Source organism: Epinephelus lanceolatus, chromosome 19, assembly GCF_041903045.1.
Source record: "Epinephelus lanceolatus isolate andai-2023 chromosome 19, ASM4190304v1, whole genome shotgun sequence".
In the NCBI taxonomy this organism is placed as follows: Eukaryota; Metazoa; Chordata; class Actinopteri; order Perciformes; family Serranidae; genus Epinephelus; species Epinephelus lanceolatus.
This window is the reverse complement of record NC_135752.1, coordinates 41,298,028-41,322,657: the sequence shown is the minus strand read 5'-3', so window position 1 is coordinate 41,322,657 and position 24,630 is coordinate 41,298,028. Positions and strand designations below refer to the sequence as shown.

At 45.0% G+C, this 24,630-nt stretch overlaps 2 protein-coding genes across 4 annotated transcripts in view; both read left to right on the top strand.

Annotated features, from left to right (window-relative positions):
* Positions 1-24,630, top strand: part of myo5b (myosin VB) — a 58,782-nt gene that overhangs the window by 20,728 nt on the left and 13,424 nt on the right. For 2 of the 3 annotated variants that reach the window (XM_078161934.1, XM_033647775.2), the window contains exons 10-29: positions 64-329; positions 2,248-2,329; positions 2,427-2,567; positions 2,844-2,966; positions 6,154-6,237; positions 7,724-7,858; positions 8,052-8,149; positions 8,702-8,788; positions 12,520-12,631; positions 13,664-13,875; positions 14,493-14,649; positions 14,743-14,982; positions 16,634-16,870; positions 17,234-17,327; positions 17,411-17,556; positions 18,607-18,726; positions 20,082-20,216; positions 20,300-20,365; positions 20,598-20,837; positions 21,621-21,718. In XM_078161934.1, coding sequence (XP_078018060.1) covers positions 64-329; positions 2,248-2,329; positions 2,427-2,567; positions 2,844-2,966; positions 6,154-6,237; positions 7,724-7,858; positions 8,052-8,149; positions 8,702-8,788; positions 12,520-12,631; positions 13,664-13,875; positions 14,493-14,649; positions 14,743-14,982; positions 16,634-16,870; positions 17,234-17,327; positions 17,411-17,556; positions 18,607-18,726; positions 20,082-20,216; positions 20,300-20,365; positions 20,598-20,837; positions 21,621-21,718 — 2,873 coding nt within the window. The remainder of the gene's footprint in view (positions 1-63; positions 330-2,247; positions 2,330-2,426; positions 2,568-2,843; positions 2,967-6,153; positions 6,238-7,723; positions 7,859-8,051; positions 8,150-8,701; positions 8,789-12,519; positions 12,632-13,663; positions 13,876-14,492; positions 14,650-14,742; positions 14,983-16,633; positions 16,871-17,233; positions 17,328-17,410; positions 17,557-18,606; positions 18,727-20,081; positions 20,217-20,299; positions 20,366-20,597; positions 20,838-21,620; positions 21,719-24,630) is intronic. The other variant, XM_078161935.1, reaches the window with a different exon arrangement.
* LOC144458789 (uncharacterized) lies at positions 23,178-23,992 on the top strand (the record flags this gene model as incomplete). The annotated part of the gene is made up of 1 exon (XM_078162337.1): positions 23,178-23,992. A coding segment is annotated over one exon (750 nt), but the record flags the coding sequence as incomplete, so codon positions are not given.

Sequence of the window (24,630 nt, the reverse complement as noted above, 5' to 3'; positions counted from 1 at the left end):
ACAGTGATGCTCAGCAGGTCAGCATGGTGTCTAACAGGTGTGTGTGTGTGTCGTGTGTTCCAGAGAGACGACCTCCACCTGCAGCACTTCTGCAGGCTGCTGGGGGTGGAGCTGCAGCAGATGGAGCATTGGCTCTGTCACAGGAAGTTGGTCACAGCGTCTGAGACGTACGTGAAGAATATGTCGAGCGCACAGGCGGCCAACGCCCGCGACGCGCTCGCCAAACACATCTACGCCCGCATGTTTGACTGGATCGTGGAGCACATCAACAAGAGCCTGCATACCTCCACCAAACAGCACTCCTTCATTGGAGTCCTGGACATCTATGGGTAAGAAGCTCCCACAGTCTATGACATCACATCCTGCAGCACCCATCAGCTCTGCTCAGCGTCCAATCTGACCTCAGCTCTGCACTTTCTCACTTCCTGTTCACACTGTGACATCATATTTAATTCTGTCTGTTCAGGTCCGTCTGACATTGTTAGGCCTCCGTGCTGATGATAGCTGCCACCGGAGGCGTTATGTTTCCAGGTCATCTGTCCAGTTCTCATGAACGAGATGTCTCTTTTTTAAAAATTTGGCACAAACATCCACCTGGACTAAAAAATGAACTGATAGGAATTTGGTGTTTAGAGATCAAAGGTCACTGTGACTTTGTATCTGACTTATTCTCATGACGTAATACCTCAAGAAGGCCTTGAAGGAGTTTCCTCAAATTTGGCACAAACGTCCACTTGGACTGAAGAGCTAGCTCATTACATTTGCTGGTCGAAGGTCACAGGTCACTCTCATTTTGTATCCGTCTCATTTTTGTAAATATCTCAAGAACTACATGATGGAATTTCTTCACTTTGGCACAAACATTCACTTTGATTTCACGATGAACTCATTAGATTTTAGTGGTTGAAGGTTACAGGTCACTCTTACTTTGCTAACATCTTATTCTCACAATGTCATACCTTGAGAGGGCCTTGAGGAAGCTCCTCAAATTTGGCACAAACGTCCCCTTGGACTCAAGAATGAACTGATTAGAATTTGGTGGTCAAAGGTCATTCTAACTTTGCATCAATCACATTTTTGTGGACAGTTTTGTAAACATCTCAAGAACTACTTAATAGGATTTCTTCAATTTGGCACAAACGCACATTTGAACTTAAGAATGAACTGATTAGAATTTGGTTGTCAAAGGTCACTGTATTCCCCTCCTTTTTGTAAAGTGATATCTCAAGAAGGTCTTGGTTCCTCAAATTTGGCGCAAACATCCACTTGGACTGAAGAATTAACTGATTAGAATTTTGAGGTCAAAGGTCAGTGTGACCTCACAAAACATGTTTTTGTCCATAACTGAAGAATTCATTCACTGATTCTGACCAAACTTGACACAAATGTCTAACAGGATAAAATAATGAAGGTCAAAGGTCAGCTTGACTGTGACATCATCATGTTTTAACGTCATATCTCAGGAACAGAAGGGGAGACATTTGGTCAGATACTGAATTGGTGACTCTAATCTTGAAACTGTGCTGATTGTATAGATCTTCTGTGTGTGAAGCATCCATGTTTTCACTGACATGGATGGAGACTGTCAGAGACACTGGACTGGTGGGCGGAGTCATACAACCACAGGGTGGACTGGTGGGCGGAGTCATAAAACCACAGGGTGGACTGGTGGGCGGAGTCATACAGCCACAGGGTGGACTGTGGCTGTGGCTGTGGCTGTGGCCACAGGGTGGACTGGTGGGCGGAGTCATACAACCACAGGGTGGACTGGTGGGCGGAGTCATACAACCACAGGGTGGACTAGTGGGCGGAGTCATACAACCACAGGGTGGACTGGTGGGCGGAGTCATACAACCACAGGGTGGACTGGTGGGCGGAGTCATACAACCACAGGGTGGACTGGTGGGCGGAGTCATACAACCACAGGGTGGACTGGTGGGCGGAGTCATACAACCACAGGGTGGACTGGTGGGCGGAGTCATACAACCACAGGGTGGACTAGTGGGCGGAGTCATACAACCACAGGGTGGACTAGTGGGCGGAGTCATACAGTGGCAGGGCAGGGCTTCTGATCTCACATTGAAATAATAGTAAACAAATGATTCTCTGGTGACCTCATCAGCTGGACGTGTTGAAGGCCTCTCTTTCGTCTGCATGAACTCTGGTTTGTCTCCAGATCTCTGCAGTCTGAACCCTGTACATGTTTTAATCATCATCATCATCATCAGTTGCTCTTTTGTTCTGCAGCTTCGAGACGTTCGAGGTCAACAGTTTCGAACAGTTCTGCATCAACTACGCCAACGAGAAGCTCCAGCAGCAGTTCAACTCGGTGAGCCTGCTCCTTTGTCTTTAAGCTGCAGTGTGTGTGATGTGTCTCTGTGTGGGACAAACAGAGGGACGAGCTCAGTGTCCTTGTGTGTCCTCAGCATGTCTTCAAGCTGGAGCAGGAGGAGTACATGAAGGAGCAGATCCCCTGGACTCTGATCGACTTCTATGATAACCAGCCCTGCATTGACCTGATTGAGGCTCGCCTCGGCATCCTCGACCTGCTCGACGAAGAGTGTAAAGTATGTCCGCCCCTGTTCACGCCTCCATCAAGTCCATCAGTGTGTGTGTGTGTGTGCGTGTGTGTGTGTGAGTGAGAGAACTGGTGAAATTTGCAGATGAAACTGTGGCACCGGCGGCAGGCTGATGATTTATTCATCCTCTCTGGTTCTCAGCAGCCTTTGAAGTTATTGATGAGGATGTGGAGGCGTGAATGTGTTTCTCACAGCGCAGGTCGCCTCGATCCAACTTTAATCTCGCCCTTCTTCCCTTGTTATATAATCCACTTCCTGTGTCAGGTGCCTAAGGGGACGGATCAGAACTGGGCCCAGAAGCTCTACCAGCAGCACAGCAGCAGCGCCCACTTCAAGAAACCTCGTATGTCCAACACCTCCTTCATCATCATACACTTCGCTGATAAGGTGAGCAGCAGCAGAGATACGTGCTGTTAAAGGGTCGAGTGTCTTTGCTTCATTAATCTGTGGCGGTCAGGTGCTATCATCAACTTGGCTGGCTGAGCAGCCGCTATCAGGCGTGTGGTGATGTGGATCACTGAGTGGGTCTGAGGAGAGGTGGGTGGAGTTTAATGAGCTCTGTGACCGATGGTCGCCACCACTGGTCCGCCGCTCTAACGTTATCAGCGCTAACGTGACAGACCATGATCTTTTTAATTTATGCGTCCTCGCCTCCTAACTCCTCCTGTGACCCGCTAATGATTTGAAGTCTTTGATCCAGCTCCTCACCATCATCGCCAGATTTATTTTTACGTTGTGTAACGCGGCTCCGTTATTCACACAGTTTATTCTCATATCATACCTACTTATCTACCTACAGACCTGCCTACTAACTGACCCGCTGACTAATCTACAGACCTGCCTACTAACTGACCCTACTAACTGACCCGCTGACTAACCTATACACCTGCCTACTAACTGACCTGCTGACTAACCTACACACCTGCCTACTAACTGACCCGCTGACTAACCTACAGACCTGCCTACTAACTGACCCTACTAACTGACCCGCTGACTAACCTACACACCCGCCTACTAATTGACCCGCTGACTAACCTACAGACCTGCCTACTAACTGACCCGCTGACTAACCTATACACCTGCCTACTAACTGACCCGCTGACTAACCTTCAGACCTGCCTACTAACTGACCCGCTGACTAACCTGCCTACCTACTGACCGAGGAGCCCTCCTAGCTACAGACCGAGTATTGCCACAGCACACTGTACAGGTGGTTCTTAGAGGGAAGAGTTCAGTTTTGACAGTGAGCTAGCTAAGCTAACAGGTTGCTAACAAGCTAACAGGCAGTTTCCTTTGGGTCAGTTTTTTATGATTAGAAAGAACTTGTTTATCTGGTCTGAACTAGAGGTCGACTGACAGTGGATTTTTAAAGGCTGATATAATAACGATAGTTTGGAGTAGGAAAAATCCGATAGCTGACTAATCCGATATCACCCCCCGAAAAAACATTCAAATTGACGATCACTACTTATATTGAATTAAGGGTATTTTATTCAATTTCCCCCTCCAGTAATATTCCTGGGCCAGTTTGACCCATCCACCACTGGGTGGTGCTGTAAGACAACAAGTTTTTGTCTTGTCCTGGATTAGATAAAAAGTTTTTTAGTCTTAACAGTCTGGTTCTTCATCAATACTAAGTTAAGATAAGAATTAGGGTTTTTCTAATGAACATTAGAAAAAAGAATAAATTCAGAGCAGGATTAGAATTGATTTATATATTTTAATAAACTATAGTTTCTGTTTCTTCTCTAAGTGTAGTTTTTCTTAACAAGCTGTTTGCTGACTTAAGCACGCTGTGGTCACTGGTCATAAAAAACAGGCACAGGTGAATATGCTGTTGATATGATGCACATTTATGCTTGTTGAACATACGGTACTTATTACCTCCGACAAGGATGTTATGTTTTTTGGCTTTTTAACTCATGAAGGTTTTATTGCACTTAGAATCAGTCTTAGCGCTTATGTCCAGGTGGACTCCTCACGCCTCCTTTCCCCTGCAGCACCTGCACACGCTGCGCCTGCCGTCTCACTCTTGCTCTCTCCAGCAGCCCCTCCCCTCAGCGAACAGAGAGAGAGAGAGTGGGGGAGGAGAGGAAACCGCTTGTTGCACTGCAGGGAAAAAAACTTTGCAACCATCGGCACCTATCGGAGCTGATTAATCGGTCGACCTCTAGTCTGAACGCACTGTGATGTCATGTTACTCTGATGAGATATGGTTATAGATTATAAACAGTCAGATTGTCTGTATGACTCATTCAGACATTCATACGTCTGTTTAATTAGATATTTCACAGAACATGTGACGCACCTGTCAGGTCCTGTTTCAGTCCTGGTAGCGTTCCAAACTACTGGATGGCTAGAAATGGAAAATTAGCCCCTCCCCCATGGCTACAGGTGTTTCTGTCAGGTCTGTAAAGAAAAGCACTTCCTTACGTTGGACACTAGAGGCATCATCCGTATATTTATGGATCTGTGGACACCAGTCACATACGTGAGCGGAAATGCGGCGTAACACTCGATGAGAGACTGTCAGTGTCCAAGCGGAGGGTCGACCTCCTCCTCACGGGGTCGCCAGGTAACGATACAAATAAACGCTAACTGTAGCGTCACATGGCGAGCTGTTATTAATAGGTTTAACAACAGAGTCAAGTCTATTAAAAGCTCGGTGTTGGATGTTAGCCTCTGCTGCTAATTAGCTCGTGCTAACACTCTGGAGACGGTCCTTCAGTGCCGTGTCTAACCTGTGTCAGGTGGTCAGAGATCAGACCCTCACCGCCTGAATGTGACGCAGCAGCACGTTTGAATAAAGTTCAGACTGAGGAGACAAAAGAAAACTAGAAAACACCTGTTTGAAACCTTCCAGAGGTGAACAAGTAAACAGGTAAACAAATATTGATGTCATCAGCTGTTCAGAAGCAGTGACCCTCACCTCTTACGCCGGATTTCCACTGGATGTGTGTCCGTTGCAGAACGGCAGCACTGGTTATCCGCTGCGTGCTCTGCCGTCCGTCAATACCCACCGGCTGCGTTTGCTGTGCGGAGCGGTGCATCTCCGCCGGAAGACATCTCGGTGCACCTTCATGATTAACATCTCCTCGTCGATGGTGTTCACGGGGTGAAATGACGTCTGAAAACCTCTGACCTGTTGACTTCAGGCCTGCCTCTGCCCATTATGTAGTTTTCAAGGTGTAGTGCAGGGAAATATGATCCGCCGTGAACACTGCGTATTTTATTTTGAAAATTAACCGGATGTTTTATTTTGTTTCTGTGCACGACTTCCTGCCCCACACGATCTGCTCTGTGCTGAATTGCTGCGTTGTGCTCTGGCGTCCGGCAAAAACAGAAGTCAAGCCGGAACGCAGCACAGCTGCAGTCGGTGGAAACACACACATTGACTAGAATTGAATCCTATCGGCTCCGCTGCCGTGCCGGAGCAGAGACGCAACCAACACGCATCTGGTGGAATTTGGGGGTTAGGAATTCCTTCAGGTTTGGCACAAACTGCTCAGACTCAGAGGTCAAAGGTCAGAGGTCAGTGTAACCAGTTCTGTATTTGTTGTTGTTGTGTTGACAGGTGGAGTATCAGTGTGAAGGCTTTCTGGAGAAGAACAGAGACACTGTGTACGAGGAGCAGATCAACATCCTGAAGGCCAGTCAGGTAAGAACCACAGAAGCCCGGCCCAGTCACAGCTCTGCACACGTCACTGTGTTTATTTAAACATTTCCTGTTCCTCTGACTGGCGGACTCTGATTGGACGGATGTCTTTGCTCTCAGGCTCCTCAGTTTGAGGAGTGAGGTGAAGTTTAATCCTGTGTGATGTCACAGAGCAGCCGAGGGCAGGACGGCACACAGAGGGTTAATGAGGAGGAATTGGGTCAAAGCTTTTGTGTTTGTTCACTCGTCCATCACGTGTCATCACACACTGACGCTCTGATGCTGCTCCGAGGTCAGCGTGTGGTGACGGACTGTTTCTACTGAGCTGCTGCGTGTTCATTTGCTCATCAATCAATTTTATTTATAAAGCAAGAGAGAGAGAGATTAATAAAGTTCATAAAATATATGAAAAATATTAAATGTCAGGAAAATGTTGTTAAAATGTTGGAAAACATGCTGATAAAATCAGGGACTACAGATGAAAATTAGCTAGTAGCTAACTCTGGTATGGCTGAGAGCTGTGCAATGTCCCTGTTAAATAAACAAATAAATAAAAATAAAATAACAAGTATAAGCTGATAAGATGTCCGCATGATATTAGTAAAATGTCCAAAAAAAGTTACTAAAATGTCCAAAAAATATGATTGAAATGTTGCAAACAATGTTGCAAAAAATATTGTTTAAATGTCCAAAAAGAGTTTATAAAAAGTCCAAAAAATGTTGATTAACATCTGAATTTTTTTTTTTTAATGAAATGGACGAAAAGTATTACTCAAATTTCAGTTGAAATATTGATATAATGTCCAAAAAAATGTCTGAAAAATATTATTAAAATATAAAAAAAATTGATAAAATATTAAAAAGAAAAGTCGATAAATATCAGAAAAATATTAGTAAATGTCCAAAAAATTGTTAATAAAATGTCCCAAAAAGGTTAATGAAGTGTACAGAAAAATATTATTTTAAGGTTGGAAAAAATTGTCAACAAACTGTCTGATATAAATAAAACATCCAAAAAAATTTGATTGTCAGAAAAAGAAGTTCATAAAATGTCCAAAAATTTCTTAAATTAAAGTTAACGTTCCACCTTAAAAGTTGCCGGCAGTCGGCCCAGTGAATGAAGTTATTTTTTTCTCTTTCATTTTATAGTTGTAGTTTACTGATGTATGAACAGAGGTTACATAAAACCAGAGTGAGCGTCCTCTACTGACCAATCAGACTGCAGGGTTTCTAGCTCCACCTTTTAGTACCAGATCTGTGTGCTAGGTACCCCAACAGAGGGGGGACCAAACATGGGGACGCTAAGGAACGCTTCTGTTGGGACCATCCACAACTTTACACTGTGGAGACAGAAACAATGAACTGGACTGGACTGGACTGGACTGGACTGGACTGGACCACTTGGTGGAAACGGGGCTACAGTGACATTTGTTTTTAAAGTGATTGTCCGTCTTCCTGGGATCAGACTGAGTCCAGATTCTCCTCTCAGTTTCAGCTGGTGGCAGATCTGTTCCATGAGAAGGACGACGTCGTCCCACCAAAGTCTTCCAGAGTGAACGTCCGCGCAGCGAAGACCACCCCCAAAGTTCCCAACAAGGAGCACAGGAAGACTGTGGGACATCAGGTGAGCTCACTGCAGGTCTCTGCAGGACTCTGCAGGTCTCTGCAGGACTCTGCAGGTCTCTGTAGGACTCTGCAGGACTCTGCAGGTCTCTGTAGGACTCTGCAGGTCTCTGTAGGTCTCTGTAGGACTCTGCAGGTCTCTGTAGGTCTCTATAGGACTCTGCAGGTCTCTGTAACTCCTGTCTGTTATTCAGTTCCGCAGCTCTCTTCACCTCCTCATGGAGACTCTGAACGCGACGACTCCTCATTACGTTCGCTGCATCAAACCAAATGACGACAAAGAGGCGTTCACGTGAGTCTGACTCTCTTCTCCTCCTCCTTCTCCTCCTCCTCCTTCTTCTTCTCCTCCTCCTCCTGCTCCTCCTCCCTGTGTCCAGCTGTGTGTAGATCATGTGTGCAGACAGGAGTGTGTTTGAGGCCCAACAGACGGCCTGTTGTTTGACAGCTTCATGTTAGATTAGATGATGGACCTCAGTCACATGATGCTGAGTCTGAGTCAGTCAGTCAGTCAGACAGACAGACAGACAGGCAGACAGACAGGCAGGCAGACAGACAGGCAGGCAGACAGGCAGACAGTCAGGCAGGCAGACAGACAGTCAGGCAGACAGACAGTCAGGCAGACAGACAGACAGACAGACAGACAGACGGACAGACAGACGGACAGACAGACGGACAGACAGACAGACAGACAGACAGACAGACAGACAGTCAGTGGGCTGTGGACACACTGAGCCTGCGGGTGTGTGTGATATCGAAGAGACAGCAGAAGACGAGGTAGGAGGAAGACTTCAGTGTTGGTTTGACATGTGATGAAGATGATCTGAAGTGTTTCCTGTGGCTGCAGGTTCGACTCGAGGCGAGCCGTGCAGCAGCTCCGAGCCTGCGGAGTCCTGGAGACCATCCGTATCAGTGCGGCCGGGTATCCGTCCAGGTGAGTCGTCGTCTTCTTCCTCTCCCTCCTCTTCCTCTGTAGTGACACTTCAGACTGTCCTGGTCCCAGCGTCTGCACTGTCGACGTCTCCTTTGAGCTTCTGCTTCAGGCTCAAATCAGACATCGAGTTTTTATTGCTTCATCAACATCATCATCATCATCATCGTCAGTCTGCTCTGAGGGTTAAAGCCTGGTTATTTCCTGTTGAGTGTTTCCTCGAGGCCTCACATGACACACAGTCAGCTCTCCTCAGCAAATCTAATAATGTGAGTGTCTGTGTGACGAGGTAGCAGCCTGAGGAAGAAGAGCTGCGGCGACGCCTGTCAGCGTTCACACCTTAACTTTGGTTTCAGTCACTCAGACGATTATTTTCTCACGTCTGAGTCTTTAAATCTGTAGTTGGGTCAAAGACGAGTAAGGATTTGAAAATTGAAAATAAATCAAATTGGCTAGAAATGCCAATTGAGGCACTTTCTATCTTTATTAGAGTGTTCTGTATATAACTCAACAAAAATAATTGATTTTAAAAATGCAATTAACATTTTTCAGTCAATCATATGGATAATCCCATGGAAAATGTCCTTCCTGGGTAACGGGAATGGAATTGAAAATTAATTAAAATGTCTGCCATTGTTGGCATATAAAAGTTTATAGATAACTATAGTTAGAGCTCAACAAACAATTACTGCTCAGAAAACAACATTTTCATCACAATTAATGTGATATATGTGGATATTTATACTGAAATGGGTTCATTAGTTGCTGTTGATCACACAGTGTTCCATGCCAAAAAGAGAAAAAAGATGGAAACTGTCTTAAAATGTTTTATAGTAAAGGTAAAAGGGTTGTTATTGTATCCTCAACTCAAGAAACATGACTGAGTAATATAACATGAAAATCTGGGTTAAATTACTTGACTGTGTCATTGTTACCCGGAATGACATACTGCAAGATTTCAAAGTAACTATCATTAAAAGCTGTCTCAGAACATCATTCTTTCAACAAACATATACATAATACAAAGAGACTGACAGCTGTTAAAGATCTGAAAAGATGTTTTTTTAATCTTTCATTTCATGCAACAGTGTAACTCATTTATCAAGTAATGCAATGATGTTTCTGGGTCAAATTGACCCGGTGGATATTTAACCATCTGAAAGTATTTTAAAACTAGAAAAGCAGTCAGAGAGTGCAGACCTCTCCCAAGTAGGTGATATTCCCTCCCCCTCTGCATCAGATTTTGCAGCCTGCATCACAGTTAGGTTATTTTCATCACTATCATTATTAGGTTATATATGCCGTCACCATGGAGACACTGTGGTGTGTTTATTTCATTTTTATTTTGTACCAACACAGAATATAAATGTTTTTTTGTATTTTTCACTTTCTTTTTTTCCAACACAGAACATTAATTTCAACTTTAGAATTACAACAGTATTTAGCAAGTAGAACAAGACGTGCTTTCCTGCCACCAGATGGCGCTATTTTTACCGTCGTAATTGCTGCTGAGGCTGTCAGACCATAGACTATTTATTATTTTATCCACTTTGCTTCAACCGATCACCACCAAAATTTTATCATCTGTTCCTTGTCCCATTATCCACCTTTCCTGAAATTCTAATCAAAATCTGTTGATCAGTTTTTTAGTTATTTTGCACACAAACAAACAAACAAACAAACAGACAAACGAACAAACAGACCAACACCGGTGAAAACATAACCTCCTTGGCGGAGGTAAATATATTTTTCTCTATAAACATTATCATTAGCTCAATTGACATTAATGTAATCATTATTTAATGTAATCAGGTGTTTCACCCCTTACAGATCATGGTTTACTTATGAGAATTCACTCGTTTTTCATTAAAAAATAACTTTCAAACTGATTTATTTTAGTACACTGGCAAAAATTAAGGCATTCACTATTCTATTTGCACATTTTTTGATATGAATGTTTCTGTTGGTGTTGATGGTTGTTGGACAATACTCTCATCATCTGAAAATTCATCATCATGATCAGAGTTCATCTCAAGATCATCTTCATTTTCAGACAATTCCTCCTCAACTTCACTATCCTGATCAAGGACATGTTCCAGAGCCTCCTGGGCTGTCATTCTCTTCTCTTGTGTCTCGATTTGCAAGAAATGTGATATTTTTACTCTTCCTCCATTATTACTGCTGTGTCAGTAGTCATTTTTCATTTACCTGTTCATTACACTAATCAAGTCCAGCAGAAACGGTTTCATGCTCCAAAACTTAATAAAAACATGTTTTCTGTGTTCTTAAACTTTGAAACAGGTCAGTTTGACCCACAACATAACAGGAGGGGTAACTAAAACATCTAAGCCTTTTGCAATGAGTGTAAACCTATTTTGATATTTTTTTCCTTTTTACTGATCAGCCTTCACTAAATCACAATACCTTGCTCTCTTTTCCTCAAGATACTCAGCCCTAGCTTGTGGATCAGCATTCTTCCTGGCCCTGTATAGTCTCTGCCTCTCTTTATCAGACAGCAGCATCTGGAAGAACAAAACTGACCCTGAAACATCAAAAGCTATACTAAAACCTTATTAAAAACATAAATATTAGATTGTAGCATTATTATTGGTTCATTTTTGGACAATAACTTCACAAAAATCTATGATAATGGCCTGTGTTCATTGAATCAGATGAATTCAAGATAAATAACATAAAATGCAATAAAAGTTAAAAAAAATACATAATATTGTTATTAATATAATATAACAATATCAAGTCAATGCCTAAAAAGCTACAGATACTAATACAAATCTGCATTGATAAACATGTCCACTCTGGATAACAGAGGACATGTCCTGGGTAACAGAAGCTCTTCCTCATCCAGGAAGGACAAAAAACCAATTTTCCCTTTATAATCAGGCTTTAGCTAGGCCTACTGTGGGAAACTATAACTTAAACTTCAACACATTAATGTCATATTTCACATGAAATAGGTAGTTTTTAAATATATAAACATCATAAATGTTTTATTAGCGTTATCCAGAAAGACACATGATTTGAGGACATCACACCAGTGACCGAAAAGGTCAAAATATCAACATTTTAAGAGAGACTTTCTGACCTTGTAATGTGTTTTGGGGGTCCGTCAGAATCTTCTGGCTGATACAACAGTCTGTCACATGACTATCCAAATCCAAATATGGTAATATATAGCCACTATAGTCTGTTACCCAGGAAGGACATCATGGAAATCCAAATATGGAGACAAAAGTATTTCTTGCATTAAAATGTAAATAAGCTTAGCATTGTTACTATATTTGCATATGTCATTGCAAACATTAACACAATTATGCCCCAGTAGATAATTAATGCTTTTATTAAGATTTCTGACATTTTTGGCACATTTTTGTACTTAGATTTAAGCAGGGACGTTACCCACGAAGGACAGTTTGGTACTTTTGAGCTCAATAGCTCCTTAAATTTTCATTTCTTATAGTGAATACTCATATGAGTAAGTAAAGAGGAGAGAGTTGAGTAACATAATGTAGTGTTTTGAAATATTTATATATTTTTAACATTATAAATATGCTTGGGACACCAGAATTGACATGCCACGTCTTTGACCCAGTTTCAGACGCTGGAGAATCTCTGACCAGAGGACATGTTGCTGCTGCCTGGCTGTGACCAGACGTCTATACTGTCGAGTCTCACAGAGGCAATAATGTCTTGTGTCTTGTGTCCCGTGTCTCCAGGTGGACGTACCCAGACTTCTTCAGCAGGTATCGAGTGCTGTTGAAGAAGTCCGACATGACGTCAGCTGACAAGAAGCTGGTGTGTAAAAACCTGCTGGAGACTCTGATCAAGGTGAGAAACTTTATTCAAACTTCCTCTTCGGCTGAACTCGTTTGATTTGTAATGTTTGGTAGAAAAACTTTAGAGCGGTGGTTCCCAACAGGTGAATGGACCACAGGTGACAGGTTATTAGACTTTGGTGGTCAAAGGTCAAGGTCACTGTGACCTCATCTCATTCTTGTGAACGCAATATCTCAACAATACTGTAAGAGAATTTCTTAAAGTTTGACACAAATGTTCACTTGGGCTAAAAAATAAACTGAGTAGAATTTTGTGTTTGAAGGTCAAGGGTCACTGTGACCTCACAAACATGTTTTTGTCCGTGACTCAAGAATTCATTCACTAATGATGACAAAACTGATATGATTTTGGTGGTCAAAGGTCAAGGTCACACTGACCTTGTCTGTCACATTCTTGTGAATACAGTGTCTCAAGAACAACTTGAGGGAATTTCTTCAAGTTTGGCACAAATGCCCACTTGGACTCAAGAATGAACTGATTCGACTTCTGTGGTCAAAGGTTAAAAAACAAACAAACTTGAAAGCAATATCTCAAAACCACCTCAATGGAATTTGACACAAACGTCCACCTGGACTCAAAAATGAACTGCTTAGATTTTGGTTGTTGAAGGTCAAAGGTCAGTGTGACCTCACAAACATGTTTTTGGCCATAACTCAAGAATTCATTCAATTATTATGACAAAACATCATCATGTTTTAACGTCATATCTCAGGAACAGAAGGGCATCTCTAATCTTTGGTGTCCACCTTGAAAGCGTCCATGTTTTCACAGACATTGATTTAAACTGTGACGTGGTGTGTGTGTGTGTGTGTGTGTGTGTGTGAGTGACTGACTGTGTGCTCTGTTCAGGTAAAACACAAACCAGCTGAACACAGATCAGGTGTTCAGGTAGCAGCTGAGTGACGTCACAGGTCACACAGTGAGTCCAGGTCCAGGTGTTTAGTGTTGAACTTTCAGCAGGGTCTCTGTTCGTTACCTCTTCAGTACATGACCATGGTTAATGTTCCTGTTGTGTCTCATCAGGAGCCGGACATGTTCCAGTTCGGTAAGACAAAGATCTTCTTCAGAGCAGGACAGGTGGCGTACCTGGAGAAGCTCCGGGCCGACAAGTTCCGCTCGGCCTGCATCAAGATCCAGAAGACGGTTCGAGGTTGGCTGCAGAGAGTTCGATATCGCAAGATCCGCAAGTCCGCCATCACTCTGCAGAGATACGGCCGAGGATACCTGGCTCGCAGGTCAGTCATTCACCTCACTGATGACACGTGACGCAGAGCAGCATCAGTGTCCTGCTGGTCTGAGGTGTCCACCATCTCTCTCTGACTCCACCTCCACTGAGAAACTAGTTAGCAAGCTAACACACTGAAGGCGCTGACTAACGTCGGGAAGTTCAGGAATTTTCCTGGTGACCCTTTGTTAACACCTTAATTTGAAAACCAGACATAGTCCCACGTGTATCCTTCCGCTAACTGTCGCTGTCTGACGCGAGCAGCAGTTGAAGCGTCAGCTGACCACAAAGACTGACAGCTGGTCTGACTGCTGCTATTTTTCAAGATCAAGCTGACAGAGGAGGGCATCCAGTTATCAGTTTTTAATTTAGCCAGTCACTTCTCAGTGTTATATCATAACTCGCTCTGTGATTTCCATTTCTCTGCAGACACTTACGTCACTACATCATACTTAATCCAAAGAGCTGTGATGATACAGCAGGCCAACAATCAGTATTTCTATCACTGTTAAGAACATAACGTAAAATCACCTCACAAACGCCTGTTTAAAGTGGAATTGAACAACTTTACAACTAGCTGGTGCACTAGCTCACTTAACTAGCTAACGTTGTCTGTTATTTTTCCAGATATGCCGACTTCCTGCGGCAAACTCGAGCTGCCCTCATCTGTCAGAAACAGTACCGCATGGTGAGAGAGCGACGGGCCTATCTGAGGGTGAGACAGGCCGTCGTCACCATCCAGGCATTCACCAGAGGGATGTTCACCCGCCGGATCTACTGGGAGGTACACACACACTCACACACACTGACGATGATGATGATGAGGCAGAGTGTTTCCTGTCCTTCCTCTCACTCACTCTGATCAACTCTCCTGCAGTTCCTGCTGCACCACAAGGCCATGATCATCCAGAAGTACGTCCGCGGCTGGCTGCAGAGGACCAAGTTCGGACGAGCGCGCAAAGCCGCCATCACCATCCAGTGCGCCTTCAGATGCGTGCGAGCGAAGCGCCAGCTGCAGCAGCTGAAGATCGAAGCTCGCTCCGCCCAACACCTGAAGAAGCTCAACACAGGCATGGAGAACAAGATCGTCCAGCTGCAGAGGAAGATGGACGATCAGGTACAGAGACGCAGCACACACCGTCCACTGAGACGCAGTCTGACCCAAACACTAAACAACAAACAAACTAACAACAGGAAGTCCTCTTCATCAGCTGACCACATATAACCAAACCTGATCAGTAATTTAGGTCAGTAACAGGAAGTCCAACATGACGAGTTTATAAACTGCACAGTGTCAAAGCTTCCCTCATCTCCACACTAATGAAGCTGTCTGTGTGTCCCGATGAAGCTGTCTGTGTGTCCTGATGAAGCTGTCTGTGTGTCCTGATGAAGCTGTCTGTGTGTCCTGATGAAGCTGTCTGTGTGTCCTGATGAAGCTGTCTGTGTGTCCCGATGAAGCTGTCTGTGTGTCCTGATGAAGCTGTCTGTGTGTCCTGATGAAGCTGTCTGTGTGTCCTGATGAAGCTGTCTGTGTGTCCTGATGAAGCTGTCTGTGTGTCCTGATGAAGCTGTCTGTGTGTCCTGATGAAGCTGTCTGTGTGTCCCGATGAAGCTGTCTGTGTGTCCCGATGAAGCTGTCTCTGTGTCCCGATGAAGCTGTCTGTGTGTCCCGATGAAGCTGTCTGTGTGTCCCGATGAAGCTGTCTGTGTGTCCCGATGAAGCTGTCTGTGTGTCCCGATGAAGCTGTCTGTGTGTCCCGATGAAGCTGTCTCTGTGTCCCGATGAAGCTGTCTGTGTGTCCTGATGAAGCTGTCTCTGTGTCCTGATGAAGCTGTCTGTGTGTCCTGATGAAGCTGTCTGTGTGTCCTGATGAAGCTGTCTGTGTGTCCCGATGAAGCTGTCTGTGTGTCCTGATGAAGCTGTCTGTGTGTCCTGATGAAGCTGTCTCTGTGTCCCGATGAAGCTGTCTGTGTGTCCCGATGAAGCTGTCTGTGTGTCCTGATGAAGCTGTCTGTGTGTCCTGATGAAGTGTCCTGATGAAGCTGTCTGTGTGTCCTGATGAAGCTGTCTGTGTGTCCTGATGAAGCTGTCTGTGTGTCCCGATGAAGCTGTCTGTGTGTCCTGATGAAGCTGTCTCTGTGTCCTGATGAAGCTGTCTCTGTGTCCTGATGAAGCTGTCTGTGTGTCCTGATGAAGCTGTCTCTGTGTCCTGATGAAGCTGTCTGTGTGTCCCGATGAAGCTGTCTGTGTGTCCCGATGAAGCTGTCTGTGTGTCCCGATGAAGCTGTCTGTGTGTCCTGATGAAGCTGTCTGTGTGTCCCGATGAAGCTGTCTGTGTGTCCCGATGAAGCTGTCTCTGTGTCCTGATGAAGCTGTCTGTGTGTCCTGATGAAGCTGTCTCTGTGTCCTGATGAAGCTGTCTGTGTGTCCTGATGAAGCTGTCTGTGTGTCCTGATGAAGCTGTCTGTGTGTCCCGATGAAGCTGTCTGTGTGTCCCGATGAAGCTGTCTGTGTGTCCCGATGAAGCTGTCTGTGTGTCCCGATGAAGCTGTCTGTGTGTCCCGATGAAGCTGTCTGTGTGTCCCGATGAAGCTGTCTGTGTGTCCCGATGAAGCTGTCTCTGTGTCCTGATGAAGCTGTCTGTGTGTCCTGATGAAGCTGTCTCTGTGTCCTGATGAAGCTGTCTGTGTGTCCTGATGAAGCTGTCTCTGTGTCCTGATGAAGCTGTCTCTGTGTCCTGATGAAGCTGTCTGTGTGTCCCCCTCAGTCCAAAGAGTACAGGACTCAGGCTGAACAGCTGGTGCAGGTCAACACCAGTCTGTCCTCGGAGGTGGACAAGCTGCAGAAGCAGCTGGAGCAGGTCCGCAGTCAGCAGGTCGGAGGAGGTCAGCTGACCTCACTGCAGGAGGAGCTGGAGAGGCTGAGGGAGGAGCTACAGGAGGCCATCGCCCACAGGAAGAGGCTGGAGGAGGAGCACAGCACCGAAAAGCTGGGGCTCCAACAGGTGAGGACAGAGGACAGGTGACAGCAGAGGACGAGTGAAGACAGGTGAGGACAGAGGACAGGTGACAGCAGAGGACAGGTAAGAGCAGAGGACGAGTGAAGACAGGTGAGGACAGAGGGTGAGTTAAGACAGGTGTGGACAAGTGAGAGCAGAATACAGCAGAGGACAGGTGAGAGCAGAGGACAGGTGAGAGCAGGGGACAGGTGAGAGCAGGGGACAGGTAAGAGCAGAAGACGTGAGAGCACAGGACAGATGAGGGCAGGGGAGGAGTAAAGACAGGTGAGGACAAGTGAGAGCAGAGGACAGTGAGGACAGGTTGTGTCTGTCTGCTGTATATCTCAGTAACACAGAGTGTGTCCTCAGAGGGTGGAGGAGCTGGAGACGGAGAACACTCTGCTGAAGAGTGAAAAAGAAGAGATGAACCAGAAGATTCTTCAGCAGTCAAAGAGAAGTGAAGGTGAGACCTGAACACGTCCAGCTGTCTGTCTGTCTGTCTTCATCATGTCCAGACTTAGTTGTGACACAGATGTCTTTGTTCAGAGGACGGCAGCAGCGTGTCTCAGAAGGAGGCGTCTCTGCAGAAGGAGCTGGATGATGAGCGGCAGCGTTACCAGAATCTGCTCAAAGAGTTCTCCAGACTGGAGCAGCGCTATGACAACCTGAAGGAGGAGGTGTCCCTGACCAAGGTGACCCCATCACAGCCAGGTGTCCTCACCTGAGGGACAACATCCCTCGGGATTCAGAGCTCAGCTGCTCTACTTTGCTTCAGTAATGATCAAAGATTTCAAGTGTACACAATGTCCTCTCCTGTCCTGAGACACTGTGGGGACGTCCACACGTTTCATTCTACTTCTGATGTCAGGAAAAAACTTGCTGTCTGATTAAACTTGTTTTTATGACTCCGCGCTGACGTTAGCTGCAGCTGGAGACATTATGTTTTGGAGTTGTCCGTCCATCCGTCCGTCTGTTCAAATCTTGTGAACGCAATGTCTAAAGAACACCTTAAGGGAATCTCTTCAAATTTAGCACAATTTGGATGAACTGATTAACAAACTGATTTGGTGGTCTCCATCTCATCCTCGAGAATGAGAGATCTAAAGACTGACTTGAGGGAATGTCTTCAAATTTGGCACCAATGTCTACTTTGAGTCAAGGATGAACTGGTTAGAATTTGGTGGTAATAGGTCAAAGGTCAAAGTCACTGTGACCTTGTCTGTCTCATTCTTGCAAACATGTTGGCTCAAGAACACCTTGAGGGATTTTGTGGCACAAACGTCCACTTGTACTCAAGAGTGAACTGATTTGTTTTGACCTGATTAGTTTGAAGTTCAAAGGTCACTCTGACTTTGCATCCATCTCATTTTTGTAAACATTTTTGCTAATATCTCAAGAACTATTTGATGGGATTTCTTCAACTTTGGCACAAACGTTCACTTTGATTTTAAGATAAATTGATTCGATTTTGGTGGTCAAAGGTCACTGTGACCCTGTCTGTCACATTCTAGAGAACGGATTTCTCAAGAACACCTTGAGGGAGTTTTTTCAAATTTGGCACAAACATTCACTTGGAATCAATGATCTGATTAGAATTTGGTGGTCAAAGGTCAGAGAAACTTGACTGGTGGGTGGAGTCATACAGCTGTGGGGCGGTGTTTCTTGGTATCTCTGTGACAGTAGAAGAAGATAAGTGGAACAGCTGACTACGTGCAGTAACTCTGTTTCCCATCATCCTCCAGTTCCACCCCGGCCACAGGAGGAACCCGTCCAATCAGAGCAGCCTGGAGTCGGACTCTAACTACCCGTCCATCTCCACCTCAGAGATTGGAGACACTGAGGACTCCATCCAGCTGGTGGAGGTGAGTGTGTGAGGAGGGGGGAAGGAGGGCGGGGTCCAACAGGTGGAGCTGGTCACATGGTTTTAAAGGGACAGCGTGCACTCTGTGTCTCAGTGACTGAAGGAGACAACAGATTGTAAAGGTGTCCAATAATGACAGAGAGCAGCTGTGAGACAGGCTGTAGTGTGACCACTCTGTCCACACCGTCAGTGTCCACACTGTCAGTGTCCACACTGTCAGTGTCCACACTGTCAGTGTCCGTCCACTAATGTTGTCTTCACACCAGGCACAAAGAAAACAGCTCACATAGAAGTTTATGTAAAGACACGATTAGACATGAAATTGCAAAATATTGTAGCGTTTAAAGTCGTACGGTTAACGTGATGTGAAAATTTGCATTGAACACAACATCACAGTGTTTGTTTGTCTCTGACAGGATCAGATTGTTGTTGTGTCTGACACATGATGAAGGATCCCGACAGAGACACGCCTCTTTATCATTACTGTGACCAGAGGGATTATGTTTTCAGTTTGTCCATCCATCTCACTCTTATGAACGGAACATCTCAAGACGGCCCAAAGGGCAATTTGGCACAAATGTCCTCTTGGACTCAACAATGAACTAATTAGATTTTAGTGGTCATTAAGGGATTTAATTCAAGAATGAACTGAGAATTTGGTGATCAGGGGTTACTGTCTGTTTTTTTTTCTTTTTTTTTGACTAGAGAAGAACCAAACCAACCGGACTCCATTTAAATAAACAGTCATTTTATCATCATTAAACACACTTCATTCAGAGCCGATAGAATCGAAAAATAAATCTCAGAGAAACCGTTGTGGTTCGTCTAACGGACTGGTTGGGAGTCGCAGGCTTTGCTCTCCAGCTGGGTATGTTATAGCACTTAAGATGCTGCCTCTACACACGCTACAGTGACTATTTAAATGAGTCTGGTGAGTTTGGTGATGGTGATTTGTGTTCAAACACAAAGGATCTTACTCTGTAACACAAAGCTAGCTCCACCTTTTAGTACCAGATCTGTGTGCTAGGTACCCCAACAGAGGGGGGGACTAAACATGGGGACGCTAAGGAACGCTTCTGTTGGTACCATCCACAACTTTTACTGTGGAGACAGAAACCATGAACTGACCTGCTCGGAGGAAATAGAACTTTAAAATAACAATCTGAGCCAGGTTCAGTGGACGGACGCTGACAGTGAGAACAGAGTAGCATCATGACGGCCTGTTTCACTGCTGCTCTCTGACATCACTGGACACAATTTTAAAAAAAAAAGTGTTGTTTCCATGAGAAACATGAGAAAATAAAGTTCAGGCTGATGAAAGCTGTAGTTTACCTGTAAGTCACCTCACCTGTGCAGGAGATGGGGGTGGAGAAGGCTGCGATGGACATCAGTCTGTTCATGAAGCTGCAGAAGAGAGTCCGAGAGCTGGAGCAGGAGAGGAAGAGACTGCAGGTCAACATGGACAAGATGGAGGAGCTCGCCAAGCGCAAGGTGACACTTTGGTTTGAATCAGAACAGACTCCTCTCAGAGACGGTGGATCACACCTGTAATATCTCTGTTTGCTTCATTACAGGGCTCCGAGTCGAGGAGTCCCCCCTCTGAGCAGGAGACAGCTGACCTGGCCTACAACAACCTCAAGGTACAAAACAAAACACATCCTCTCCTCTGATCACTGTAACCTCCAACCCCGTCAGCACGAGGACGTCCTCAGTGCTTTCATGTGGTTCTGATCTGAATCTGTCAGTTTGGTGTTTAGTGAAACTGATCGTGACTTTAATAAATGAATCCACATTTAAACATCTGAACAACGTTCCTTTGATGAATTCAGAGAGACATTAAATGTGGATGACTTCATCTGTGAACATGTGCAGAGACAGGAGCTGGAGTCAGAGAACAAGAAGCTGAAGAACGACCTGAATGAGCTGAGGAAGACCATCGCTGAGCGAGCAGCTCAAAACAACTCGTCCAACGAGCTGCAGGACAGCTACAACCTGCTGCTCAGTCAGCTCAAGTCAGCCAATGAGGAGCTGGACGCTCGCAAAGAGGAAGTCCTGATCCTGAGGACCCAGATAGTGAGCGCTGCACAGCTCCAGGAGAAAAACGATCACATGGTCAGTGCAAACACTTGGATCCTGAATTACAGCTGGGAAATATATCGATCTTATATTGATGTTAAATTGATCTGAGACTAAATATGGTGTTTGGATAGGAGTGTTTTCCTGGTTTTAAAGGCTGCGTCACGGCAATATGATGTCATTACTCAACTAGTATTTACTTTTACCCACCGAGTCATTATAAACACATTATTGATGATTACTGATCAACAAAGATCAACAAATCATGTTAGCACCACTAGCTCTCTGACACTGTTAACAGGGCTAACAGTGCTAACAGGGCTAACAGTGCTAACAGAGCTAACATAATTAACAGTGCTAAAGTGGTTTCATGGCTCAAAACTGAGCTTCTTACTCATGGTGGTGACCTGGGGGAAGACCAGAGGGTGGCCACCATGTGTGTGCAGCTACTTTGTTAGGTCGGGATGGTAATCACCACATGAGCGGTGCGGCTAGCTAGCTCCCAGCAGACCTGGTTAGTGGGCAGTGCAGTAAACTGAGGAGTAGCAAAACTAACCTCAAAAATACCACACACACACACACATATACATATATATATATATATATATATATATATATATATATATATATATATATATATATATATATATATATGTGTGTGTGTGGTATGAATGGTTTAGAAGAGTAGATATTTTCCTCCCATTGTTTGTCGGTCACGCCGGCTGTGTCAGCGGTGTGTGAAGGGTTAACAGCAGCTGCCGATTCTCTGTCGGTGAGTTTGTTCTGTTAAAGTAACGTCCAGTGTTCTGTGTGTTTCAGCAGGAGATGAATAAAGTTCCTGACGTGGACGACAGCAAAGAGCCGGCGGACAAAGAGGAAGCTCTGAAGGCGTATCATGGACTGTGTGAATCCAAAAAGTAAGTGACATCATTTCCTCCTGGGAACAGCATTTAAAGAGGCGGTACGTGTAATTCAGTGCAGCACACGTCCTGGTGTGGTCATGAGCAGTTGGTCATGCTGGGTGTGCGTTCACCTTGGATTGACAGAGATGTCATTCTTATGTCATCGTGTTGATGCTGCCACTTTCCTTCTTTTTCTCTTTGGATGCTGTCAGGCTGTTTTTCAGATGATGGTGGTGTTTCACAAGACTTTCTGACATGGGGCTGTAACTGTGGGGTCGGTGTTGACGCACAGTCACGTTCAGTCAGCCAATAGAAACTCATCATTATCACATGTTTACTGCGTCATCACATCGTCATGCCATAAACTGCACCGTCACAGTTAATTAAGTCTCCGAGCCTCCGACAGCTGTGGACCGTGTTGTCCGTTCGTCCATCTGTTCATTCTATTCTCATGAAGGTGATATCTCAAGAACACCTTGAGAGAATGTCTTTTGATTTGGGCACAAATGTTCAGCAATAAACTGATTAGATTTTGGTGTCCAAAGGTCAAAGGTCACTGTGAGCTTGCATCCGTTTCATTCTTGTGAATGTAGTATGTCAAGAATGCCTGGAGAGAGTCTCCTCAAATTTGGCACAAATATCCACTTGGACTTAACAATGAACTAATTAGATTTTGGTGATCAAAGGTCAAAAGTCAAAGTCAGTGTGACCTCACGAAACATGTTTTTGGCCATAACTCAACTCTTTCAGAGAATTTCTTCGGATTTGGCACAAACATTAATTTGGACTTAACAATGAACTGATTAGATTTTGGCTGTCATAGGTGAAAGGTTGAGGTCAATTTGACCTTGCATCAGTCTCATTCTTGTCAACAGGATTTCTTATGAACGCCCTGAAGGATTTTCTTTAAATTTGGCACAAACTTTGATTTAGGAATGGTCAAAGGTCAATGTGACCCTGCATCCAACTCATTCTTAAACATCATTTGTGGACCGTAAATTTTTTTTTAAATGCGAATATTCTGGCTGTACTATTGTTGTTGGTGAGATCAGTATGTTATATGAACATTATTCCTTAGTCTCTGTGACATATTAGGAGGATTTTATGACTATTTGCTTTAGATTTCTTACATATAGCTCCTTTAATGTCAGTTTTTTTCTGAAACTACTTCCTGTTTGAAGACTGTTTAGTTTTCTGGCTCATCAGGTCCTGCTGGTCCCAGATAGCTCACAGAAATTAAAAACAAAAGCTCAGGTCTCAGTGGGATAAATGACTCTGTACATGTTTCCATGTGTGAGGTGGACCTTATATGAAATGTAAACTGTCAATGTAAAGTCGACGTGCATTCGAAGATCAGATCATGTAAAGACATAAGAGTCCAGTAACAGTGTTTGTATGCACTGGTTGTTGTTGTACCTTCTTCCTCCACTGTACGTCGCGAACGCACTGACAGTCTTTATTGCTGCCTGGGTGAAACATCACATCACCAGCCACATCACCAGCCACATCATCAGCCACATCACCAGCCACATCACCAGCCACATCATCAGCCACATCACCAGCCACATCACCAGCCACATCATCCGCGACATCACCAGCCACATCACCAGCCACATCATCAGCCACATCATCATCCACATCATCAGCCACATCACCAGCCACATCACCAGCCACATCATCCGCGACATCACCAGCCACATCACCAGCCACATCATCATCCACATCACCAGCCACATCATCCACCACATCACCAGCCACATCATCAGCCACATCATCAGCCACATCACCAGCCACATCATCCACCACATCACCAGCCACATCATCAGCCACATCACCAGCCACATCATCATCCACATCATCCACCACATCATCCGCCACATCACTAGCCACATCACCAGCCACATCATCCGCCACATCATCAGCCGCATCATCAGCCACATCATCAGCCACATCATCCACCACATCACCAGCCACATCATCAGCCACATCATCAGCCACATCATCCGCCACATCACCAGCCACATCATCCGCCACATCACCAGCCACATCACCAGCCACATCATCAGCCACATCACCAGCCACATCACCAGCCACATCACCAGCCACATCATCAGCCACATCATCCGCCACATCACCAGCCACATCATCCGCCACATCACCAGCCACATCACCAGCCACATCATCAGCCACATCATCAGCCACAACAGGAAAGCCTGCCAGTTGAGCTGAACTCTGTGTTTTTGTGTCGACTAACACTTGAGTTTCTGTCTGCTTCTGTTCTCTGCAGTTTTCCTCATGCTCTGCTCTTTGCTTTGTTTCCTCTCCATTCGTCTGTGTGCGTCCTGCTGTCCTCTGACTGCTGTCCTCTGACTGCTGTCCTCTGACTGCTGTCCTCTGACTGCTGCTGTCTTCTGCCTGCTGCTGGACACCAGCACTCAGCAGGACTGGTGTTACCTGAATGAAGATGGAGAGCTGGGTTTGGCTTACCAGGGCCTCAAACAAGTGGCCAGGTCTCTCTTGTTGTTCTGCTCACTGTCTGTCCCTTTCTATGCTGTTTCTAACTGAAGTAAATTTCAGCTCAGAGCAGATTGAACCCGGGGCGTTCCTCACAGACCAGAGGTCGTCACATGGTCCAGCTGTTCTGCACCCAGTGTGTGAAATACTCTGAAAACTCTACATCAAAGTTTTACCAGTCTGAAGAGTTGAGCTCATTATTTTGAAGAAGAGCAGAAACTGTGAAGCAGCTGATGTTGTCGACTAGTCCAATAATATCTTTATTGATACAATGGACGTCCTTCAGTAGGTCTTATGTTAAAAAGCTTCTCTTCAGGTGTTTCAATGGTGAAGTCACTCAGCCGTCAGCAGAACGCAGTGAGGTAGGTAACAGCGTTGATGATAATAAGCCAGGACGGACCTTTAAAACCTGG